Source organism: Monosiga brevicollis, genomic scaffold (genome assembly GCF_000002865.3).
Source record: "Monosiga brevicollis MX1 MONBRscaffold_29 genomic scaffold, whole genome shotgun sequence".
NCBI classification, from domain to species: domain Eukaryota; class Choanoflagellata; order Craspedida; family Salpingoecidae; genus Monosiga; species Monosiga brevicollis.
The window spans coordinates 101,831-120,077 of record NW_001865066.1 but is presented as its reverse complement, the minus strand read 5'-3'; the positions used below and the strand labels follow the sequence as shown (position 1 = coordinate 120,077).

Below are 18,247 nucleotides of genomic sequence, written 5' to 3'. Positions count from 1 at the left end.
GGGAGGGACAGTCGCGGTGTGTGTATGTGTGTGTGTGTGTGTGTACAGTGATGACGTTTGATTTTCCTTCTGCTGGATCTTCGCACGTGAACCGTCAAGAGAGAGAGAGAGTGAGGGAGAGAGAGAGAGAGGGAGAGGGAGGGAGAGGGGGTCAGTGGGGGGCTGGAGGGTGGAGGTGCGGGCTGGCTGATGTCAATGCAGGCCTTGGACTCATGTTATGTGTGTGTGTGTGTGCTTGGGGTGGGGTGGGGTGTAGAGTGACGATCGTGCAGGATGTCGAAGTTTGTGGTGGGCGCTGCCTTGGTGGCAGCTGTCGCCGTTGTCGCCGCTGCCATCCCGGCTAAGGAGTACAATATCCGCGAGGGCGAGGCGCTGATTGTCAACACCTCCCAGGGCACGCTTCTCGGTCGCCGCTACAACGATGTGGTGTGTTGCTTCGAACCAGATCTTTCAGCAGAGGCTGGGGGCGGAGTGACAGCGTTTTGTGGCGTTGCCTCTCTCTCTCTCTCTCTCTCTCTCTCTCTTGATCTCCTTGATCCCTCCCTCTTGGTCGCTGTGCGTTTTGGAACTCTCCGCCTGTGCTCACAGCAACATGGCGGTTGGGATCGGTTGATTTCGGGCGTAGGATCACTTCCTTGGCATTCCCTTTGGTCTCCCGCCTGGTCAGTGCCAACGCTCCTCGACGCAGCATCTCATGTTGTCTTTTGTTCTTCGCGCCGCCCAGCTCCCATCTCTTTCGCCCTCGTTGCGCTCGTCGCCTTGGTCTCCTTCTTCACCCCTCATGTGTCTGGATTCACAAATCGTATTGCTGATGGCAGTGGGCGAGCGTCGCTTTCGTCGTCCCGAGCCGGCCGCTGCTTGGGAGGGTGTGCGCTCCGCCGAGGAGTTTGGCCCCAATTGCATGACCAAGATCAGCTCTGATTATGTCAAGGGGTATGTCAACTTAGCCGCGTGTTGGCGCGGATAACTCGTGTCTGTTTTGGGACCATCGTCGCACGCCGCCGGCCTCTTACGCCAACCCTTGCCATCTAGCAACATCTCCGAGGACTGCCTGTATCTCAACGTCTACCGCCCCGTCAACGCCACCGGCGATGCCAAGCTTCCCGTCATGATCTGGCTCTTTGGTGGCTCCTGGGAATGGGGTGGCAGCTCCTTCTTTCTCTACCAGGGTCGTGGCATTGTCAACTACGGCAATGTCGTCCTCGTTACCATCAACTACCGTCTGGCCATGTTCGGCTTTGTAGCCCACCCCAGCCTGCAAGCCGAGGACGAGCACAACAGCACCGGTAACTACGGTGTGCAAGACCAGCGCCTGGCCTTTGAGTGGGTTCAGCAGAACATTGCGGCGTTTGGCGGTGACCCCGACAACGTCATGCTCTTTGGCCAAAGTGCCGGTGCCGGCTCCGTTTCCTTCCACACAGTGGCACCAGCCAGCAATGGCCTCTTTCACAAGGCCACCATGGAGTCGGGCCCACCCTCGGACTGGGTCTCGCGCAACCTCTCCGACGTCATTGCCCACACCAACCGCATTGCCGACGCCGTCAACTGCAGCGGCCTCGAGGGCGAATCATGGACCAGCTGCATGCGGAACGTGCCAGCCGATGTCCTCACCCTGCATCCAGAGAACACCCCCAACCTGTCTCTCAACTGGTTCCCCGTGGTGGACGGCGTCGAGTTGACCGACTTTGTCCCCAACCTCTGGAAGCGCAACATGACCAACGACGTCTCGGCCATGCTCTTCGGCGTCGTTCAAGACGAGGGCACCGAGTTTATGGAGTTTATCAAGCCCGATGATACCTGTGACGACTACGTCACTTGGCTCAAGACGCGCTGGGGTGGCAGCCTCCTTGATGACGTCAACAAGACCTATCCTTGCGACTTGGACACGACCCCTTTCTTCACAGCCGCTCGTGCATACGGCGATGCCCTCATGGGATGCCCCGCTCGTCGCACCGCTACTTGGGCGTCGTCTCGCGGCATTCCCGTCTACCTGTACCACTTTACCCACCAACCGTTTTTGTTCAAAGTCGCCGAACCGCAGTACCGTGTTGGTCACTCGAGGTAGGTCTTTTCCTTTTCGTGAGCCCTTTGCGGGTTTTGAGGAAGCGCCCATCATCTAGCTCGTCATCAACAGCAGCGTTGCTCGGAATATGTTTGGTTTGTTTCCGTCCGAGGTTCATCTTTTGCGGCTTGCCTCGTGCTTCTTCTAGTGACGTGCCTTTTGTCTGGCATGACTCTGAAGTCTTGCTGGGCGAGGGTGAGGTGGCTCTGGCCGACCAGGTCGTCTCCTACTGGACCAACTTTGCCGCTACTTCCAACCCCAACAAGGGTCAGTGCGCATGATCTTGGGCCTGTTATTTATTTGCTTCGAGGACAAGCTTCCCAAGGCGAGATTGTTTTGCGACAAGGCTTCATTTGCTCATCGCTTGTCGAATTGCAGTGGGCTCGAACAACCCCAACGGCATCGTGCCAGCCGTGGAATGGGTCCCCTTTTCGCCTTCGGGCAACCACAACTTCCTGAACCTGGTTTGTACCTGATTGCAACTGGGATAGGTTTTCAGGGCATATCAACGAGTGTTTACTATCATGTTCCGACAGCTCAATGCAGCCCATCTTCACTTTGGTGATCTTTGTTGTCTTGATGTTTGCCTCATGTAGAACCTGACTACAGCCATGGAAACTGACTTTATCGGCTCGGTCTACTGCGATATGTGGGATCAGTACTTCTTCTCTGGCTGCTATGTCAACGGCAGCAAGACGTCATGCTAAAGTAGCATGCACACATTTTTTTTTGGTTTGATCGAGTGGTTTGGAAAATAAGACTGTTTGCTAATGATCCTTTAGTGATTTGGTGTTTGGGACTCAACGACGGCGTGGCGTCTCAACTCCCTTTGGTACCCCTCCCTACCTTTCATTGTTTTTCCGTTTGGTGGAAGGTGAATTCATGTTTCCGCCGTGTCGCATGTTTGCACGGCCGTGCTTTTGGGTTGCAATTGATCCACCACTTGGACTTGCAAAGACCAGCCACAGCGAGCGCCGCTTCGAAGAGAAAAAACAAAACAAAACAAAACAAAAAAAAAAAAAAAATGAAGCAAACACGGGGCGCGTGGCTTACATCGATGGAGGCGAAACCCGATGCCGGTTGACTACATCACATAAAAAAAAACACGACGACTTCTAAGCTAACTAATACTACACAAGACGCTTGCACGTGTCACAAAGGCGGCTGTTGGGGCGGCTAGATGCGCCGAAGAATAATGCCATCCATGGCGGCAAGTCGCACAGTATCGGTGGGTTGGCCATTATTGTATCGGGAAGCGGATTGCACAAGAATGGCGTCAGCCACGCAAGCCCGGCCTTGGTCGTCGCGACAGGTCAGATGTACGGTGGTGCCCGGCGCGAGGGACAGGTTGGTGGCAATGGCGTGCCACGTGTCGCCGTTGCTGCGTTGGTCCAGAGTTGCTTGGCTAACCACCGTGCCATCCCGATCGCGAACCTCAAAGGAGGCGTTGGCAGACCATTCGCTGTCGGCCTTGGGTAATGCGGGCCACCAGGTTGACACGTTGTAGACATCCTTATCCAGAATGCCAAGGTCCCAACTGCTGGTGGCGCCCGGAGTTTGGGACAGGCGGCAGGAGGAGGCCCACTGGTGGAAGTAAGGGCCCGAGTTGACCTCGTCGGTGGGGTGAGCCAGGCTGTAGCCACCCTCGATGGAGGCCTGGGACCAGGTGGTGTTGTCGGCACTAAAGCTGGGCGATGCGTCGTCAACAATGTATTGCCAGCGGGGGGCTTGCTCACCCTCGATGTGAGCAAAGCCGCTCCCGACGCTGATGTTGTGGGCGGAATTGTCACCGTTGAGCAGGACCACGCCATTTTCAAAGTCACGACGAAGAACGGGGGCAGAGGCAGGATAGGCGACAACTGAGCCAATGGTAGTGGTGCCGGCACACTGGCCCAGGTAAAAGGAGAGGCGAGCACGGGGGTCGGTGGCAGTGGCAGTAAAGATGCGGTTGAAGGTGGACCAAGTTGCGTCGATCCAAACGGGGGAGTCAAGGCCGTAGGCAGACCAGTGCCCGCCGTTCTGACGGGCATTGAGTTCGAGTGAGCAGTTGGGACTGGTGGTGCGGGCAGCAAAGCTGATGTTGTACCGGAGTCCGGCGGTGATGTTGAAGGTATTGCTGTAAAAGTCGGCCTTGCTGTTGCTGGGAAGGACCTGAGTGACGGTGGCGGAGGCGTTGCACTGAGCGTTGGGGCCGGCACAGTCCCATTGCAGGCTAATGTTGCCTGGGGTGGAGCTCCAAAAGCTCCAAGCGGATTTGTTCATGGGGAAGGCTTGGATGGGCTGGTTGGCAGGGGCGGGAAGAGCAGGTAGGACAGGGGCCAGAGGTTCACCGAGAGCAAAACCCATCTCATCATACCACCAATCCTGGCCGTGGCTGCTGTCGCCAATTTCGTGAGTAAAGTAGCCATCGTACATGAGGACAAAGGCCAGTCCAAAGCGCATGTATGAGTAGTAGTGACGGGCAAAGCTGAGGGTGCTGGCGGGGATGGAGCCGGCGAGGATTTGAGAGTCAAAGCCGTAGCCGTAGCCGATCTGGAGCTGAATGGCGCTCTCCATGACGGTGATGTGGGGTTGGTGAGGCACGTCGAACCAGTCGGCGTAGGCTTGCAGGGCGCCGTCAAAGTCATCGAGGCCCTCGATGATACTGGGAAGGGTAAAGCCGATATTGCGAGCGTTGAAGATGGCACGCAGGGTGGGATCGTGGGGGTCGGTGGAGTGGCCAGACATGACGGCACCGGGCATGAGTTGGCGAAAGGTGGTGAGTTCGAGCGTGACACCGGCCCGCCAGAGGCGATCAAACTCGGCCGCAAACATCGGTTGACCAGTGCCATCTGGATCGGGGTAGAAGGGATTGCCGTTGACGTCTGTTTTTTGCCAGCTCTGAGTCATGTAGACATTGTCAACAAAGATGCCGTCGTAGGGGAGGGCTGGGGCGGAGGCGTTGGAGCCACCAAAGACGAGACTGTACATGTGTTGGGCTTTGTAGAGCGCGACCTCGGGTTTGGTCAGGTCGAGGCGATAAGAGCCGGGCCATGTGGAGAGCCGGTCCTTCTTGCTTTGGCCCGAGACGTTGTGGAGGTAGTAGCGTTCGGGGAGGCCATCATGGCCCTCGACGGCGTTGGTGCTGGTCAGAAGGAGGGTCTGATCATTGTAGCGTCGGAGCTGCAGCATTTGGTCGGGCGTAAAGTCGGCACCGAGCCAGAGGGAGACGTGGCTGGCAGCGTGGGAAAGGTTGTGCTGAAAATGGCCAGAGCCCCAGAGGTTGGCCACCTTGGGAAAGTTGTTATTGATGGAGGGAACGGGGCGGTAGACGCGGGCGATCCAATCGGCGTCCTCGTCGGCATCAGGGGGTTGGCAGCGGATGGCCAGCAGGGTTGTGTTGCCATCCTGGCGCAAACTGAGCTGAAGCGTGGCATTGCCATGGTCGTACGCGGTGAAGTTGTTCATCTCGGCAAAGGCAGGCGGGGGCACGGTCAGCGCCCACCGACAGCGGGCGTCGGTCTCCTCCGCACGCACGGTAATGGCGATCGCTGCGGTACCCGCCGGCAAGACGGTTGAATTGGGCCACACATCAATCCCTGGTGCCGCCCCCACCGCCCTCGCCCGAACCCCCATCCCCATCATCATCATGAGCAGCATCATCCGCATCAACAACCCCGCCCTTACCGCCGACGGCACTGCCATTGCTCTCGGTTTGACTTGACATGCAAAACAGCAACACACTCGTCAACAAAATGTTTCTCTCCTTGCTTTTTGCTTGGACGAGAGAGAGAGATTTACATGTTAGATATATATGATTAAAACATCAACAAAGGCATGTGACCTATCTCTCAATACAATTCAAGCAGCTGCATTTGGATGGCAAATCCGGCCAATCCGGTGTCTGCGTGAATGCCCTGCCCTTGGATGAGGCTGACAGCCGATGGACGTGGGCTGATAAAAAGCAAGCACACGCGTGCACACAAAACTGGTCCAAATTAACCAAACCCCCTCGCCCAGATGCACAATCAGATGAACGCGCGGCGTAAAAAATGTGTACACGGATATGCTTGATGTGCTTGAGCTGGGGAGCCATGCCAAGACGTAAACCAAGTACAGACACGCGTTCATACAGGATCGAGCAAGAACCGCATGCCAAAGCGACCGCCCATTCACGCCACATTATTCTACCGCTGCCATTCAGATACCATTGCATCAGGCCCATCGCTCCACGTTGTAGTAGAGGAGCTGTTGTCCCTCGCGCAACGCGGCAACGAGCTCGAGGACACCATCGCCGTCCAGGTCCGCGGCCATGACATCTCGCACGCCATCGGCAGCCGCGTCAATCACAACTTCGGTAAAGGTGCCATTACCCAGGTTGCGGTACCAGGAGAGCTGGTCGCCATAGGTGCTGGCCCCCAACAAATCCAAATCGCCATCATTGTCCACATCCCAAGCCCTCACAGCATTGGTCCCAAAGGCCGCGGTCGGGATGCGTTGTGCCATATCAAAGGTGCCTTGGCCCAGGTTGCGGTACCATAAAATATAACGCGTGTAGGCACAGCCCACGACAATGTCTGGCAAGCCATCCGAGTCCAGGTCGCCCACGAGGGCAGAAATAGCACCATAGGCACCGTCCCCCAATATATGGGAGCTAAAGCTGGGTGGCGTCGAGGTGCCCAGGCGGTGGTTGGTGTACCAACTCACTGTGCCGTTGTAAAAGTTGGCACTTATGAGGTCTTGATCACCGTCGCCATCGAGATCAGCCGCCTGGACTGCCCACGGCCCACCCGCTGTGTTGCTCACAATTAGGCCAGCCGAAAAGCCTTGGCCCGAGTCAATATCGTTGCGGTACCAAGCAATCGTATTGTCATGGACGCTGGCACTCACAACGTCGAGGTCGCCGTCGCCATCCAGGTCGACGGGCTCGGCACTCACCACGAATTCAGCAGAAGTGGTGATGATATGGCGCTCAAAAGTGCGATTGACGGGGTCCTGCTCAAACCAAGCCACCGTGTCATCAAGACGGCTGGCAGTCAGCACATCCAGATCACCATCGCCATCCAAGTCAGCGCTGCGAATGTAGGCGGCCCCGAGTGATGTGTTGCTCAAGACCACCAAATTGCGCGTCGTCATGTCAGACTCGAGCACCAAGTCCAGAAACTCGCCCGTTTCCGGGCATGCCATCAAAACGCTCCACACATCCCGGCCAGCAAAGAGGCGCGTAACTTCAAGCGAGAGAATGCGCCGAGTAGCGGATTCCAGCAGCGGTCTCGGTGCCGCCACAACAAAGCGCTGGTTTTGAAGCGCATCAAGCCGAGTCTCCAGGTCAGACAGCCGAGCCATAATGTCGATTCCATTGACGAGAATCTTGGTCGCAGCACCTCCTTCAGTCGCTTGACCCGCCAGGATGTGAATGCTGCCCTCATCATCCATCTCGATCGTGGCCTCTGGCACCAGGGAGTGAATTGCAAAATAGACCTGTGAGACGAAGCGAGCTTCCTTCACGCACAGGCACAAGCTTTGGGTCCATAACAACAAGGAACCTTCATACCGGAAGGCATGCTGCCAGAGCGGGCCATCATATCTTGCTCATGCAGACAGCCATCAAAGCACGGGCCACTCGCCGCCGAGCTCAGCGTCCAGCAAGCCGAGCAGTCAGCACTAAAGTTGCATCCTCGTCGGCAGCCCACGTTTTCATCAAGCTGAATGTAATGCTCCTGACAAAAACCTGCAGTGCAGGCGCTCGACTGTGCCCAGCACCCCACCTGACCTCCCACCAGCAGCAGCCAGATCCCTACCACACCAGCCGCACCGCCAAGGCCGAGTCGAGTCATGGCGCACGATCGCGTGTGTGTGTGTGTGTGTGTGTGTGTGTTAACGAGTTCGAACGTAAGCGCCAGTATGCGAAAATAGTGACGGACAAGCACTCCGCATTTGTCATCTTTTTAATTATATACTCAGTTTTACAAGCACATGAAGATGTGATAGGTAGCTCAAGCATAGTTTGTGAATGAGGTATATGAGATGTTGAAGATTTGTCGTAACTTCTCTTCTCTATTCAATTTCTCCAGGTGTAAAAGATCTCTGATTCTCCTCTGTTGTTCAAAGCGAACACCTTCTACTTTGCTCCAACTCTCTGAATTTTTCTCTCTCTGTTTCTCCCTCTGTCGTCTCTTGCTGTCTCTGTGCCACGCTCTTGGAAAGTCTCTGAATTGCCCTTTAATTTTACACGCGCGTGTATCAAGCCCACAACACCCTCTCTGCGCTCTGCTCGTCTTCAGTCTCTCTCTCTCTCTCTCTCTCTCTCTCTCTCTCTCTCTCTCTCTCTCTCTCTCTGTGTGTGTGTGTGTGCAATGGCAGAGGGTGATGGCAGTGCTGCGACGGCGGCGGCGGCGGCGACCACGGGCGGCGCAAAGCGCAAGTACTTCTTTCGAAAGCCACGGAGCAAGTCGGTACGTTCTTTTACTTTGAATTGTGGTCCAGGGTGGGCAGGGAGAGGAAACAGGTGCACGGTGCACGGTGCTGTTCCATCACTGACCGCCAGCGTCGGTTGCAAACGTAAGCCTGCCCCTGCGCACGCCGAGGAAAAGGCCGCGACACGCGCAGCCCCGGCGGTAGCCACAGGTTCACCGGCAGCTGGGCAAGCAGCTGCTTCTACGACGGCTTCCAAAGGCAAGAAGAAAGCACAACCAGAGTCGGCTCTGGCCACAGCCATGGTGGCTGCCGCTGCTGTCGCCACCGTCGCCGCCGCTGGGCCCCCAGCCAGTGCCAACGTCCCAGACGACGACCCTGCCACCCCACGCGACAATCGACGGCTTCAACGTAGGCAGCAGTGCTTTCTTTGGTTTGCTTCAAGGTCATTTTTCTTTTCTTCTTTCTGTTGTTCTGATCGATTTTTCGCGCCAGCACCTCATCTGAACGTTCCGGTACCCGTATCTCCACCAATCAAACGCGCTGCCGAGGTGCAGGCGGTAATCTTCGAGCCATGTCCTTTGTCCGGTACGACCATGCCCTCAAGCTGGGCATGAGGGTCCCTGCACTGACCTTCTGAACCCGACCGCTACGGCTCCTCGCCCTGTCCCTCGCCCAGTCGCTTGCCCCACCACTCATATGCGCGGGCCTGCACCCATTTAGATCCCCCGAACGAGACCACTCCTTCTCCATCGACTTGCCCCTCTCCATGCCCTGCGCTGCCAAGTGCGGCTACACGGGGAATCCCGGTAAGTCTCCACACGTTTTATCGTCGCTCAGATGTGCGTGATCAGCAAATGAGGCTTCGTATCTCTTTCGACTTTTTTTGCTGCCTCAGCTCGCGAACCACCTCACTGTGGGGGCACGCCCTGGCCAACACTCCAGATCAAATGGGTCTCTGCTCCAAATGCTTCAAAGACCTTCGGACTCGAACACCCGCCGTCTCAGGTTACCCATCTGCCTTTGCTTTTGCCATGCCGCATAAACTGGCCGTGCTTGTATCCGGGCTTCAATCAGCTCGCGCCTGGTGTAAGGCTCAAACCAAAACTGTCTCTCTCCGCCTCTCGGCCTTCCCTCCGCTAGACGCCGACGTGCTCAATTACCTGCTTCGCATCACGGGCTTCAAAACGCCCAACCATGTTCGCGAGGAAATTGTTTTTCGGTCCGCACCATTGCTCTTCCCCATTTCTGCCTGAACGCTTGCACGAGCGCTCAGCTTTTGCTTTGTAGCACTGTGCCCCGCTTGTCCTCTTGTTTTCACCCGTCCGTGCTGTCCACTTGACAACCACGCACAAAACCTTTGCCAGCAATCTTTATCCTTTTGCCATGACGGGCCACGAACGGGATGATGTCTCAGGTCAGCCTCAGGCAGCCGATTTTTCGGGTTTTGCGCCTGCTACACGATCTATGGCGTGGGTATGCTCAACCCAGGTCCTTGCCTTGCCTTGCCTTGCCTTGCCTTTATAAGGAGTCAAGCCCTGGCACACTGGAAAGCATCCGCGGACCCAGTTTGACAAGGTCCCGCAGCAGGGCACCTCGGCCTGTACCTACATCGCCGGTGTCAATACAGTGCGCTTTGTGGTCGGATCCGGCACCGAGGTACCCTCCCCCGATATTTGGAGTGACAACATTGCCCGTGGCATCCTTGCCTATCAGGACGCTCGCGTACGTGATTCGTTTCATGCTCGCATCATCCCCTACAGCCCAAGCCCTCGCTGGGTTTTTTCTAACCACACCTGTCAATTGAATGGGCTGCTCTTGTCGCTGCAACGGCACAGGCCGTCAATCCCAACGCGGATCGTCACGTCGAAATTGCCGAGGCTTTGCCCTTTGTTGTGCGCCAGCTCGGCATTCCCGCGGTAGGTCACGTCGTGAGTTGCCTGAGCTTATTCATGCCTGGTGGGCAACAATTCCTCTTAAAGAACCCTTCGCATCATGTCGCCGTCTTTTTGTCAGGATGCGGTAACCTTTACAACGCAGGTCGTGACGTTACTCAAGCCCGCCACCATCAGTGAAGCCGACTTTTGGGAAATTGCTGGCGAAGAGGCTTTTCATCAATTTGGCAAAGCTGGGCTGATAGCCTGCCTCATGCAAGCTGTTGCTGCCGAAGAGGCGCCCAAGTAAGCTGCCAGAGTACATAGTATCGCGTGTTCCTCTGCGATAACATCTAGTCCCGCCACTTGTGCTCTGACCAAGCCCCCGTCACTCATGCACAATTCATCCCCTCAAGGATTTCGTCTCGGACCTCCTTGAGCGAAGAATGGGAGCCCGTGACACATGCCGAGGCGCGCGAGGAGCCCTCAGTCGAGATCCGCCATACCCGCGAGTGTGCCCTTGTCATGACTCGGTATGTCCATCATTTCCTGATGCCAAGTTTGCTCAAGCTTGCGCCGTTGCATACTACACCTCAAGCCGTCCCTGCTGCCCACTTTTCGGGACCACAGGCCACCCGAAACGCACTCGATCATTCGGGACGCGCAGGGTGTCATTTACTTTCGGGACTCGCACCGTCGTCAACAGTATGATTTTGACAACGAGGTCAGTTCTAGTTGATTGGACTGGTTCGCGTCTAGCACGCTGCTATCGGACAGCTACGCCGAGGCTTGCACTGCTCTACGTGCTGCCTTCGTCGCACCTAACATGATTTCTGACGTTGCTCGGTGCTTTGCTGGTCTTAGGCTGCCTTTGCCGAATGGTTGGAGAAGGATCAAACGTTCACGCTACCGCTGCCTGCTTGCTCTCTTGAAATGAATCAGGTGTGTGTGTGTGTGTGTGTGTGGTCTACGCCATCAATGCTTGTGCCCTTGCCTGGATGCTGGCGCAACTGAGCTCACGCACAACCACGCCGCTCTTGGTGCTTGGGACCGCCGTTTTCTCTTTAGGTGGCAATCACATCGATTCGGCCTACCATCCAGGGTGTTGTGGCTGATTCGCTTGCGGCCGACTTTGGGTTCCACGACCACTAGATTGAGTGATCAAAGGCAACATTGGCATGCCGAGACAAACAGAGTCACAGATGTGTACATATGGGCGCTTTGGAGTAGCGCGAGAGCCACGCTGTGTTCATGCCATGACATCCACGTGGGTGTGTCTCGCGTCCCGTGAAGATGCTGGGCACGTGTTGCCGATTAAATTTTGGCAGCTGACCACGAAATTGAGAAGTCAAGTATTGTGCAAGCATTCTTGACTTGGGTGTGTCGGGATAATTTGATGAATTGCACACGAGGGCGGACGAGCAGGGCAAAGATGCGCCTTGAACAAGATGCGGGGGTAAAAGTTGCCGCCACGCTGGCCGTCGCACGAAGCAAGTTTCCGATCAAGCGCGGAAGCTGATGGTGAGAAACAAGAAGCAAAAAAATGCCTGGTAGGGTCATGCGCTAGAGTGCTGTGGAACAGCAGCACGGGCGATGCTGGCAATGTCGGCCAACTGCAAATCGTAGAAGCGGTCCATCGCGTGCGCCAGCTGCTGGTAGCTTTCGCGCAAGGTGCTCTCTTGCGCATCAAGGGTACGAGCGACCACGACCTTATGATCGGTAGCCTCAATCACGAGCTCTTGCCGCAACTGCTCTTTAGCAGCACCCTTGGCAGCGCGTGCTTCTTGAGAGGTCTTGGTGAAGGTCTTGGTGGCCTCTTTGAGCGTTTTATCGACGGCCTTGCCTGTGCTTTGGCGCGCATCTTGAAACGCGTTGGTATCAAATTCGCGAAGGCTCTTGAGCTGTTGAAGCTGGACCTCATGCATGAGATGTACGCGCGTTGCCAGCAAGTCCAGCAATCGTCGCTGGTGCATTTGCTGCCGTTGCTTGAGATGCACCCTGAGTCCAGGGGGATAGCAAGCCAAAGTGAGGGTACGGCAAACAATCCGAGGCAAGAGCGAATGGCGTCGGCCCCAGATAGGCCCTGCGTAGTGAAGCGTACCGCAGTCGGTCAGTGGCACGCTCTTGGATCTGATTTTTAAGCAGCTTCCGTTGCGTCGAGTCCGTTACGTTCTGTAAAACGGCTTTTGTCTCGGCCTACAGATGGTGGGGGGGGGGGGGCAAACCAGCGAAAACGCGCGCCAGTCAAGGGGGGGACAGACATAGACGAGCCGCATGAACGAGAACGGTCCAAGCTGGCGCGGACAGCTGACTTTGACGCTGCGCTGCATTGCGGCCGTTTCCGTCTTCTCAAAGGCAGCCATGTCCTTTTTGATCACCGCCTCGGTCTTGCCAACGATGCGTTGGGTGGCGCGGTGTAGATTGTGGCACTGGTGGTGCAGGCTATCGATCAGCTGCTGGCGCTTCTTCTCTTGCTTACTGGGAAGCTACCATGCACATTATATAGATTGGGTATGAGAGGCATGAGACACGCGTCAAACTGAACGCAAGCTTTGGACCTACTTCAAAAGGGCAGAGCCAAAGGGGAAAGAACTGCACGAGCGGGAGATCACCGGCAGCAAACCGCTGGGCACCAGCCTGCGCCGCCTCGTCGCTGGTCTCGTCCAGAACAGCGGATGTGACGACGAGATCTGCCAGGTTGTCGGCGCTAGCAGCGGAATGGAGGATACCATCGGCGCGGACACGGTCTTTGGGACTGCGGGGTGCCAGTAGGCGATCCCCGGAGCGGACTTGAGGGGAAAGCTCGTCGAGATGCACCTGAAGGCGGCGCCGCGTGTTGGGGCTCATGTGGGGGCTCGTGGTGGCAGACGTGCTGCCCAGGGAGGTTCGACGAGGCGGCGCGGGTGGGGTCAAGGGTTGGTGGGCCAGGGAGCTGGATCGAGCGCGATGTGTATCTTCGACGTTCAGGAGCGGGTTGCTGTTGCCCCGTGTGGGCGGGGACGGGGGTGGGGGATGGGGCTGGTCCGAGGTCAAGCGGGGGCTTTGCGGGCCACTCGCAAAAGCGTCGTTGTCACTGTCTGCATCCGAGTCAGCCCCGAGGTGGATCGAGGGCACTCGTACTGGGTTGGGTGAGACCTTGACCTGGCGGCTAATCTTGCCATAAGCTCGAGCTTGATCCTTGGCGAGGCGTCGCGCGCGTTCGTACGCCTCGAGGGCAGCAGCGTCGCTGGGCTTCTGCATGTGTTCGCGTCCTAAAGCAAACGAGAAGGTGAGGATGGCCTCAGGTTGCCCAACTCAAGAGGGAGTGTGCGAGAAAGAACGGGATCGGGGCAAGCGTGGGGGTGCGCGTGGGGGTTGCTCACCAGTTGTTGCCTTGAGCACGCCGGCGGCTGTTCCAAACAAACCCTTGTTGGAGCGCCGCTCCAGCGCTACGACGGGCGCTTCTCGATCGTAGGCGATGAAGGAGAGTCGGATGTCCGGGTCCGGGTCATCTGTCGTGACGCGGCTCGGTCGCCGAGGCACGGCCAAGATGTTATCGCCCTCACGACGAGCCACTCGTGTGCCGCGGCGCTCCATGGTGTCACGGACACCCGCACGGCTTGTTGTGTAGAGTATGTACGTGCGTGCGTGCGCTGTGCGTGCGTAGCTCAGGTCGAATGGAACAAGCAAATGTGCTTGAGCGGCCGAGCTGGACACAGATTAGTCCTCTAGCAGGGTCCGATTGCCCGGATGGCCGTTGTGTACTGCTGCAGCCGGAATCTTTGACAGGTGTGCCTGCAACCAGTGTGCAGGCAAGCAAAACATCATTTCAAGGATGGATCTCACGGCGAAAAAACCACCACACGCGAGGCCTTCCTCCTCATTCGCACCGATCGGCACGCCTTACCGGGTCTGGCTGGCCATTGGTTCCACCGATGCAGATCAGCCCAGGCATGCCACGTTCAAAGGCGCTCGGATCAATCCCGACAGTAAAACAGGAGAGAGAAATATGAGAGAGAGAGAGAGAGAGAGAGAGAGAGAGAGAGAGAGAGAGAGAGAGAGAGAGAAAGAGAGAGAGCACACGACCACACTCAGGCATCCAAAAGTGTCTGACATTAGAAGCAATGCATGCACGGAGGTTGCGTATGCAGCACGAGCGACCGAGCTGTTTATAGGTGTTAGGATAGCGCTCGAGCGTCAATTTTGTGACAAACACAACAAACACGGTTCAAGAAAGACGCGAGCGCGACAACAAGTCTGCACAGCAGAACCTCAAACAGGAAAAGAAACCACTTCCACTTCTCATCAAAAAAAAAGAGAGCAAGCGGCCCAAAGACCCCCTTGCAAAGGGCGGTCTCGTGGAAAAGTACAAGAAGGTTGGCTAAAAAGAATTTAAAAAAATCAAGTCGTTTAAACACGCTGTAAATGGAGAAGTGTTTACAAGGTCGAAGAGCACATCACCCTTATCAGACGTCATCTAAACAGCATCTCCCATCATATCGTAGCCCAGCGCACGCTGCAGCCAGGGCATGCGAGTCACGTAATGCTCAGGCCCATCGGCCTGGGGCGGGTGGTGGTGGTGGGTTTTCAAAAGACGCAGCGAAGGGGAGCAGAACTCATCGCGCCAATAGTCATACATGCTGCGCGCTCGCCGGTCCGCATCCGACTCGGTCTTGCCGGCCGTCCCGTCTGTGCTTGAACCCGGGGGCGCCATATCATCCTCATCGCCCTCCTCTTCAGGAAGGCCATCCTCTTCGAGCTTAGCTTGCTTGGCCTTGGCTGCTTTGGCTGCCTCCTCTTGAGCTCGCTTGGCCCGGAACAACTTGCGTTGCTGTTCAAAGTCCTGACGAAGCTTGTCCACCTTGCTCTTGGCCGAGTGAACTTGGCACTCGTAGTCGGCCATGCGCGAGCGCACCAGCTCAGCTTCTTGCTGGGCCACCACAGCCTCCAGAACGGGGACCAAAGAGGAGAGCCTGAGTTGACGCTCCACAGCCAATTCCATGGCAATAATGGCCGTGAGCTCGGGTGGCGGCAGCATGCGCGCTGATGCCTCGCTGTGATGCACCATCTCGTCAGTGGGATGTTCACCAACGCCCTCTTCAGCAGCCTTGCTTCCACTACCAGCGACGGGCGGGCCGGGCACGACGCCACAGTCGTCGCGCCATTCACAGAGACCAAAGAAGCCGTCACCAGTTGGGTAAAAGTCGAGGCATCGGTTGAGCTGGGAATTCATCGTGCCAGGTGTGGTGCTGGTCACGCTCGTGACGTAGCCTTTTTCTTGCGCAAGCCGCGTCAGTTCAATATAGTGCATGGGCACGTGGTGTCCACATTCTTGGAGAATTTTCAGTGCAGCTGGAAAGAAACAACAGCAACCAACAAACGCGACAATAAGTGTTGGTGACACATCCACGAGCGGTTGTGCCGTGCGCGGTTAAGGGTGGGGTGGTCTCAATCAGCCGTCAGTTATCACAATTAAAATCTTTGACGCTGGTCTCAGAGTAGAGGTGTCAGAAAATGCAGTATGCAATCATCACTGGCAATCATGACACCACCCCAGGCCCTTGAACAACATCTGGAAGCAAGAACCCACCTTGAGGATAAATGCTCTTGCCCATTTTGACGATAAACATGGTGGCGCGGGCCGGTCGGACGGTAGCGGGGGTCTTGGAACGCGTTACCATGTCCTTGGCAGTTCGCACAGCCTCGAGAACGACGGCCTCGACCTTTGGGTCAACCTGATCGGGGAGTCGATTGCCATTCAAGGCGAGTGGACGCTTCGAGGGCGTGCTTGCCGAGGCATCCTGATCTGCGGCCGAGGGGGTAGCGGGTACCGATGTCGAGGGTGCCTGCGATGGAGACGCGGCTCGCTCAACTTGGTTGCGAACCATCTCCTTCGCTTGCTCCGGGGATAGACCGTGTTTGCGCTTGAGATGACGACTGATGGAAGAGCGGACGGCAAAGGTCTGACTGCAGATTGGGCAAAAGGAGGTGGCCTTTGAGCTGGGATCTTTGGGTGGCGGCTTGGCCGTGGTCTCCTGGCTATCCTTGAGAGACTTGGCCAGGTTCAAAAGAGCGCGTTCACGTCGCATTCGCCGCAGTTCCGTCTCGTAGACGGGGGCCAGTGCCTCTTGCATGGCAACGGCTTGTCGATAGCGGATCGAGTCGTCAGGATAAAGGACCCGAACGTTGTTGGTCAGCATGCGCACGTCTTCGGCGAGGGGAGGCAGATCACGATAGAGGCCTGTTTCAATCTTTTCCGCAATTTGGTCCAGCCAAATGGTGGGCTTGTTTGAGTTCAAAGTCCCCAAATCCGCATCCTCGGGCGGGCCCATAAAATGGGTGGCACATAGACCTTTGCCATCAGGGGATTTGACCTGAGTCACGGCCTATCAGGAGCACATTGAATCAGAAAAGACGATGAGATTTGACGTGACCATCGAGGACAGGTCGCTTACATTGCGCGATTGACGCAACCGTTTCAATAAATATTAGAGGCGACGAAACCAACCTTGTAACAGAGGTTCAGGGCTTGCCGAAGGTTTGTATTGAAATGATAGTCCATTTGAAAATTATTGTAAGAGGCCACGGGTGAGAGCAGGTCGGCCATGGGCAGAAGACTGTCAGCCTCTTCTCGAGCGGCCTGGTCAGTGCGGGCTTTCGCCTTGGGCTTGGGTTTGCTCTTTGGTTTTTCCTCCGCCTTGACCTCGGGCGTTGGCCGTTTCACCTTGAGTTTGAGTTTGAGCCGACCGCCGCCGACCATCTTGGCCGGGGCATCGTCACCATGGCCATCACCAGCCATACTGGCTGGGTCATCCAATGGACAAAACCCAGACAGCAACGGCAGGCCGGTGCTGCTGCCAGCTGCCAGCTGCCGCCTGCCGCCCGCTGCGACTTGCACAGCCAGTGGTAGCAGGACAAGCGCTCGGGGACGAATAAAATGCCACTGCCCCAACGGTCACACACACACACACACACACACACACACACACACACACACACACACACACACACACACACACACACACACACACACACACACACACACACACACACACACACACACACACACACACACACACGTTGCACTTGGAAGCAACACAGGGTCTGAATCATTTGGACAGCATTTTTCCCTCTCCGTAACATTCAAATTTCAGTGACTGCTCGGTGGCCTAAAAATAGCTGGCTTTGTCAGACGAGAGTGGGTTGGCCATTTTCATACACAACAGTAGTTGGGAACATGGCGGCAGCAACGGCAACCGGATCGGCGCCTTCGCTGCTGGGCGCGGAGGTGGAGGTGGTCACGGTGCAGGGCGAGAAGGTGACTGGATCCCTTTACAGCTGCAGTGACACACACAAGTTCCTGGCTATTTGTATGTATTCGTGTGGCATCGATGTAAACGATTCACTTGCTCGCCTGCTTTGCTCCCGTCAGTGCCCGACTTCCTCTCACCCGTGCCTTGCTTGCATGACTTTGCACGACGGGCCGCGCGAATGGGCCGCCTTGGCCGTCCTGATGTTTTTGACCCCCTTAGCACAAAAGACGACGAAGCCTCGCACAACAGATCCCAACGTCTTCGATTTGCGCTTCTTTAGCTATGACGTTCTGGAAAGTGTCACGGCTGTTCCAGGCAAGCCGATTGGCCGCCGGCCGGAAGCTGGTCACCTCAACGTTGATGAAATGAACAAGCGCATCCGCGCCGCAGTCCAAGATGCTCAGCGGTGAGTCTGTACTGTATCACGCACTCCTGTTTGCGTAGCCGCCCTCCGCTTATGCGTCGACCTGCCCCACAGTTTGCTCATTGAAACACCGTTTCACGCTTGTGTGGTTTGATGGCTTGTTACTGCACAGGCAATTGCAGTCATATAGCGAAACTGCATCGGACGATGCGCGGGCCGTGTTTCAGGCCATGACCAAGCTGGGCAAGTGCCAGTGGCATGC

At 56.5% G+C, this 18,247-nt stretch overlaps 7 protein-coding genes across 7 annotated transcripts in view; 3 read left to right on the top strand and 4 right to left on the bottom strand.

Annotated features, from left to right (window-relative positions):
• Positions 1-257: 257 nt before the first annotated feature.
• Positions 258-3,009, top strand: MONBRDRAFT_38638 (uncharacterized protein). Its single transcript, XM_001749298.1, has 7 exons — positions 258-426; positions 626-662; positions 819-933; positions 1,033-2,061; positions 2,211-2,329; positions 2,441-2,526; positions 2,659-3,009. Exons 1-7 carry the CDS (start codon positions 274-276, stop codon positions 2,767-2,769), a joined length of 1,650 nt encoding a protein of 549 aa, XP_001749350.1. The 5' UTR covers positions 258-273; the 3' UTR covers positions 2,770-3,009.
• Positions 3,010-3,238: 229 nt separating this feature from the next.
• On the bottom strand, positions 3,239-5,701 carry MONBRDRAFT_28820 (uncharacterized protein; the record flags this gene model as incomplete). Its single annotated transcript, XM_001749230.1, has 1 exon — positions 3,239-5,701. One exon carries the CDS (start codon positions 5,699-5,701, stop codon positions 3,239-3,241), a length of 2,463 nt encoding a protein of 820 aa, XP_001749282.1.
• A 555-nt stretch (positions 5,702-6,256) lies between these two features.
• On the bottom strand, positions 6,257-7,477 carry MONBRDRAFT_28819 (uncharacterized protein; the record flags this gene model as incomplete). Its single annotated transcript, XM_001749229.1, has 1 exon — positions 6,257-7,477. One exon carries the CDS (start codon positions 7,475-7,477, stop codon positions 6,257-6,259), a length of 1,221 nt encoding a protein of 406 aa, XP_001749281.1.
• Positions 7,478-7,755: 278 nt separating this feature from the next.
• On the top strand, positions 7,756-11,481 carry MONBRDRAFT_34041 (uncharacterized protein; the record flags this gene model as incomplete). The annotated part of the gene is made up of 14 exons (XM_001749297.1): positions 7,756-8,046; positions 8,326-8,496; positions 8,807-8,888; positions 9,013-9,043; positions 9,179-9,264; positions 9,533-9,677; positions 9,873-9,931; positions 9,984-10,180; positions 10,294-10,374; positions 10,472-10,635; positions 10,746-10,862; positions 10,960-11,053; positions 11,194-11,271; positions 11,398-11,481. The coding sequence occupies 14 exons, from the start codon at positions 7,756-7,758 to the stop codon at positions 11,479-11,481; spliced, it is 1,680 nt and encodes a 559-aa protein (XP_001749349.1).
• A 404-nt stretch (positions 11,482-11,885) lies between these two features.
• Positions 11,886-14,407, bottom strand: MONBRDRAFT_28817 (uncharacterized protein; the record flags this gene model as incomplete). Its single annotated transcript, XM_001749228.1, has 7 exons — positions 11,886-12,327; positions 12,431-12,525; positions 12,642-12,815; positions 12,892-13,146; positions 13,450-13,580; positions 13,692-14,017; positions 14,199-14,407. The coding sequence occupies 7 exons, from the start codon at positions 14,405-14,407 to the stop codon at positions 11,886-11,888; spliced, it is 1,632 nt and encodes a 543-aa protein (XP_001749280.1).
• Positions 14,408-14,512: 105 nt separating this feature from the next.
• On the bottom strand, positions 14,513-17,421 carry MONBRDRAFT_34040 (uncharacterized protein; the record flags this gene model as incomplete). Its single annotated transcript, XM_001749227.1, has 4 exons — positions 14,513-15,660; positions 15,899-16,694; positions 16,817-17,112; positions 17,136-17,421. The coding sequence occupies 4 exons, from the start codon at positions 17,419-17,421 to the stop codon at positions 14,786-14,788; spliced, it is 2,253 nt and encodes a 750-aa protein (XP_001749279.1). The 3' UTR covers positions 14,513-14,785.
• A 128-nt stretch (positions 17,422-17,549) lies between these two features.
• The window catches only part of MONBRDRAFT_34039 (uncharacterized protein), a 1,081-nt gene continuing 383 nt past the window's right edge, over positions 17,550-18,247 (top strand). Inside the window, exons 1-3 of the mRNA XM_001749296.1 lie at positions 17,550-17,678; positions 17,841-18,027; positions 18,158-18,247. The exon at positions 18,158-18,247 is cut by the window's right edge and continues 79 nt beyond it. Of these exons, the coding sequence (XP_001749348.1) occupies positions 17,987-18,027; positions 18,158-18,247 (131 nt within the window). The 5' untranslated portion in view covers positions 17,550-17,678; positions 17,841-17,986. The remainder of the gene's footprint in view (positions 17,679-17,840; positions 18,028-18,157) is intronic.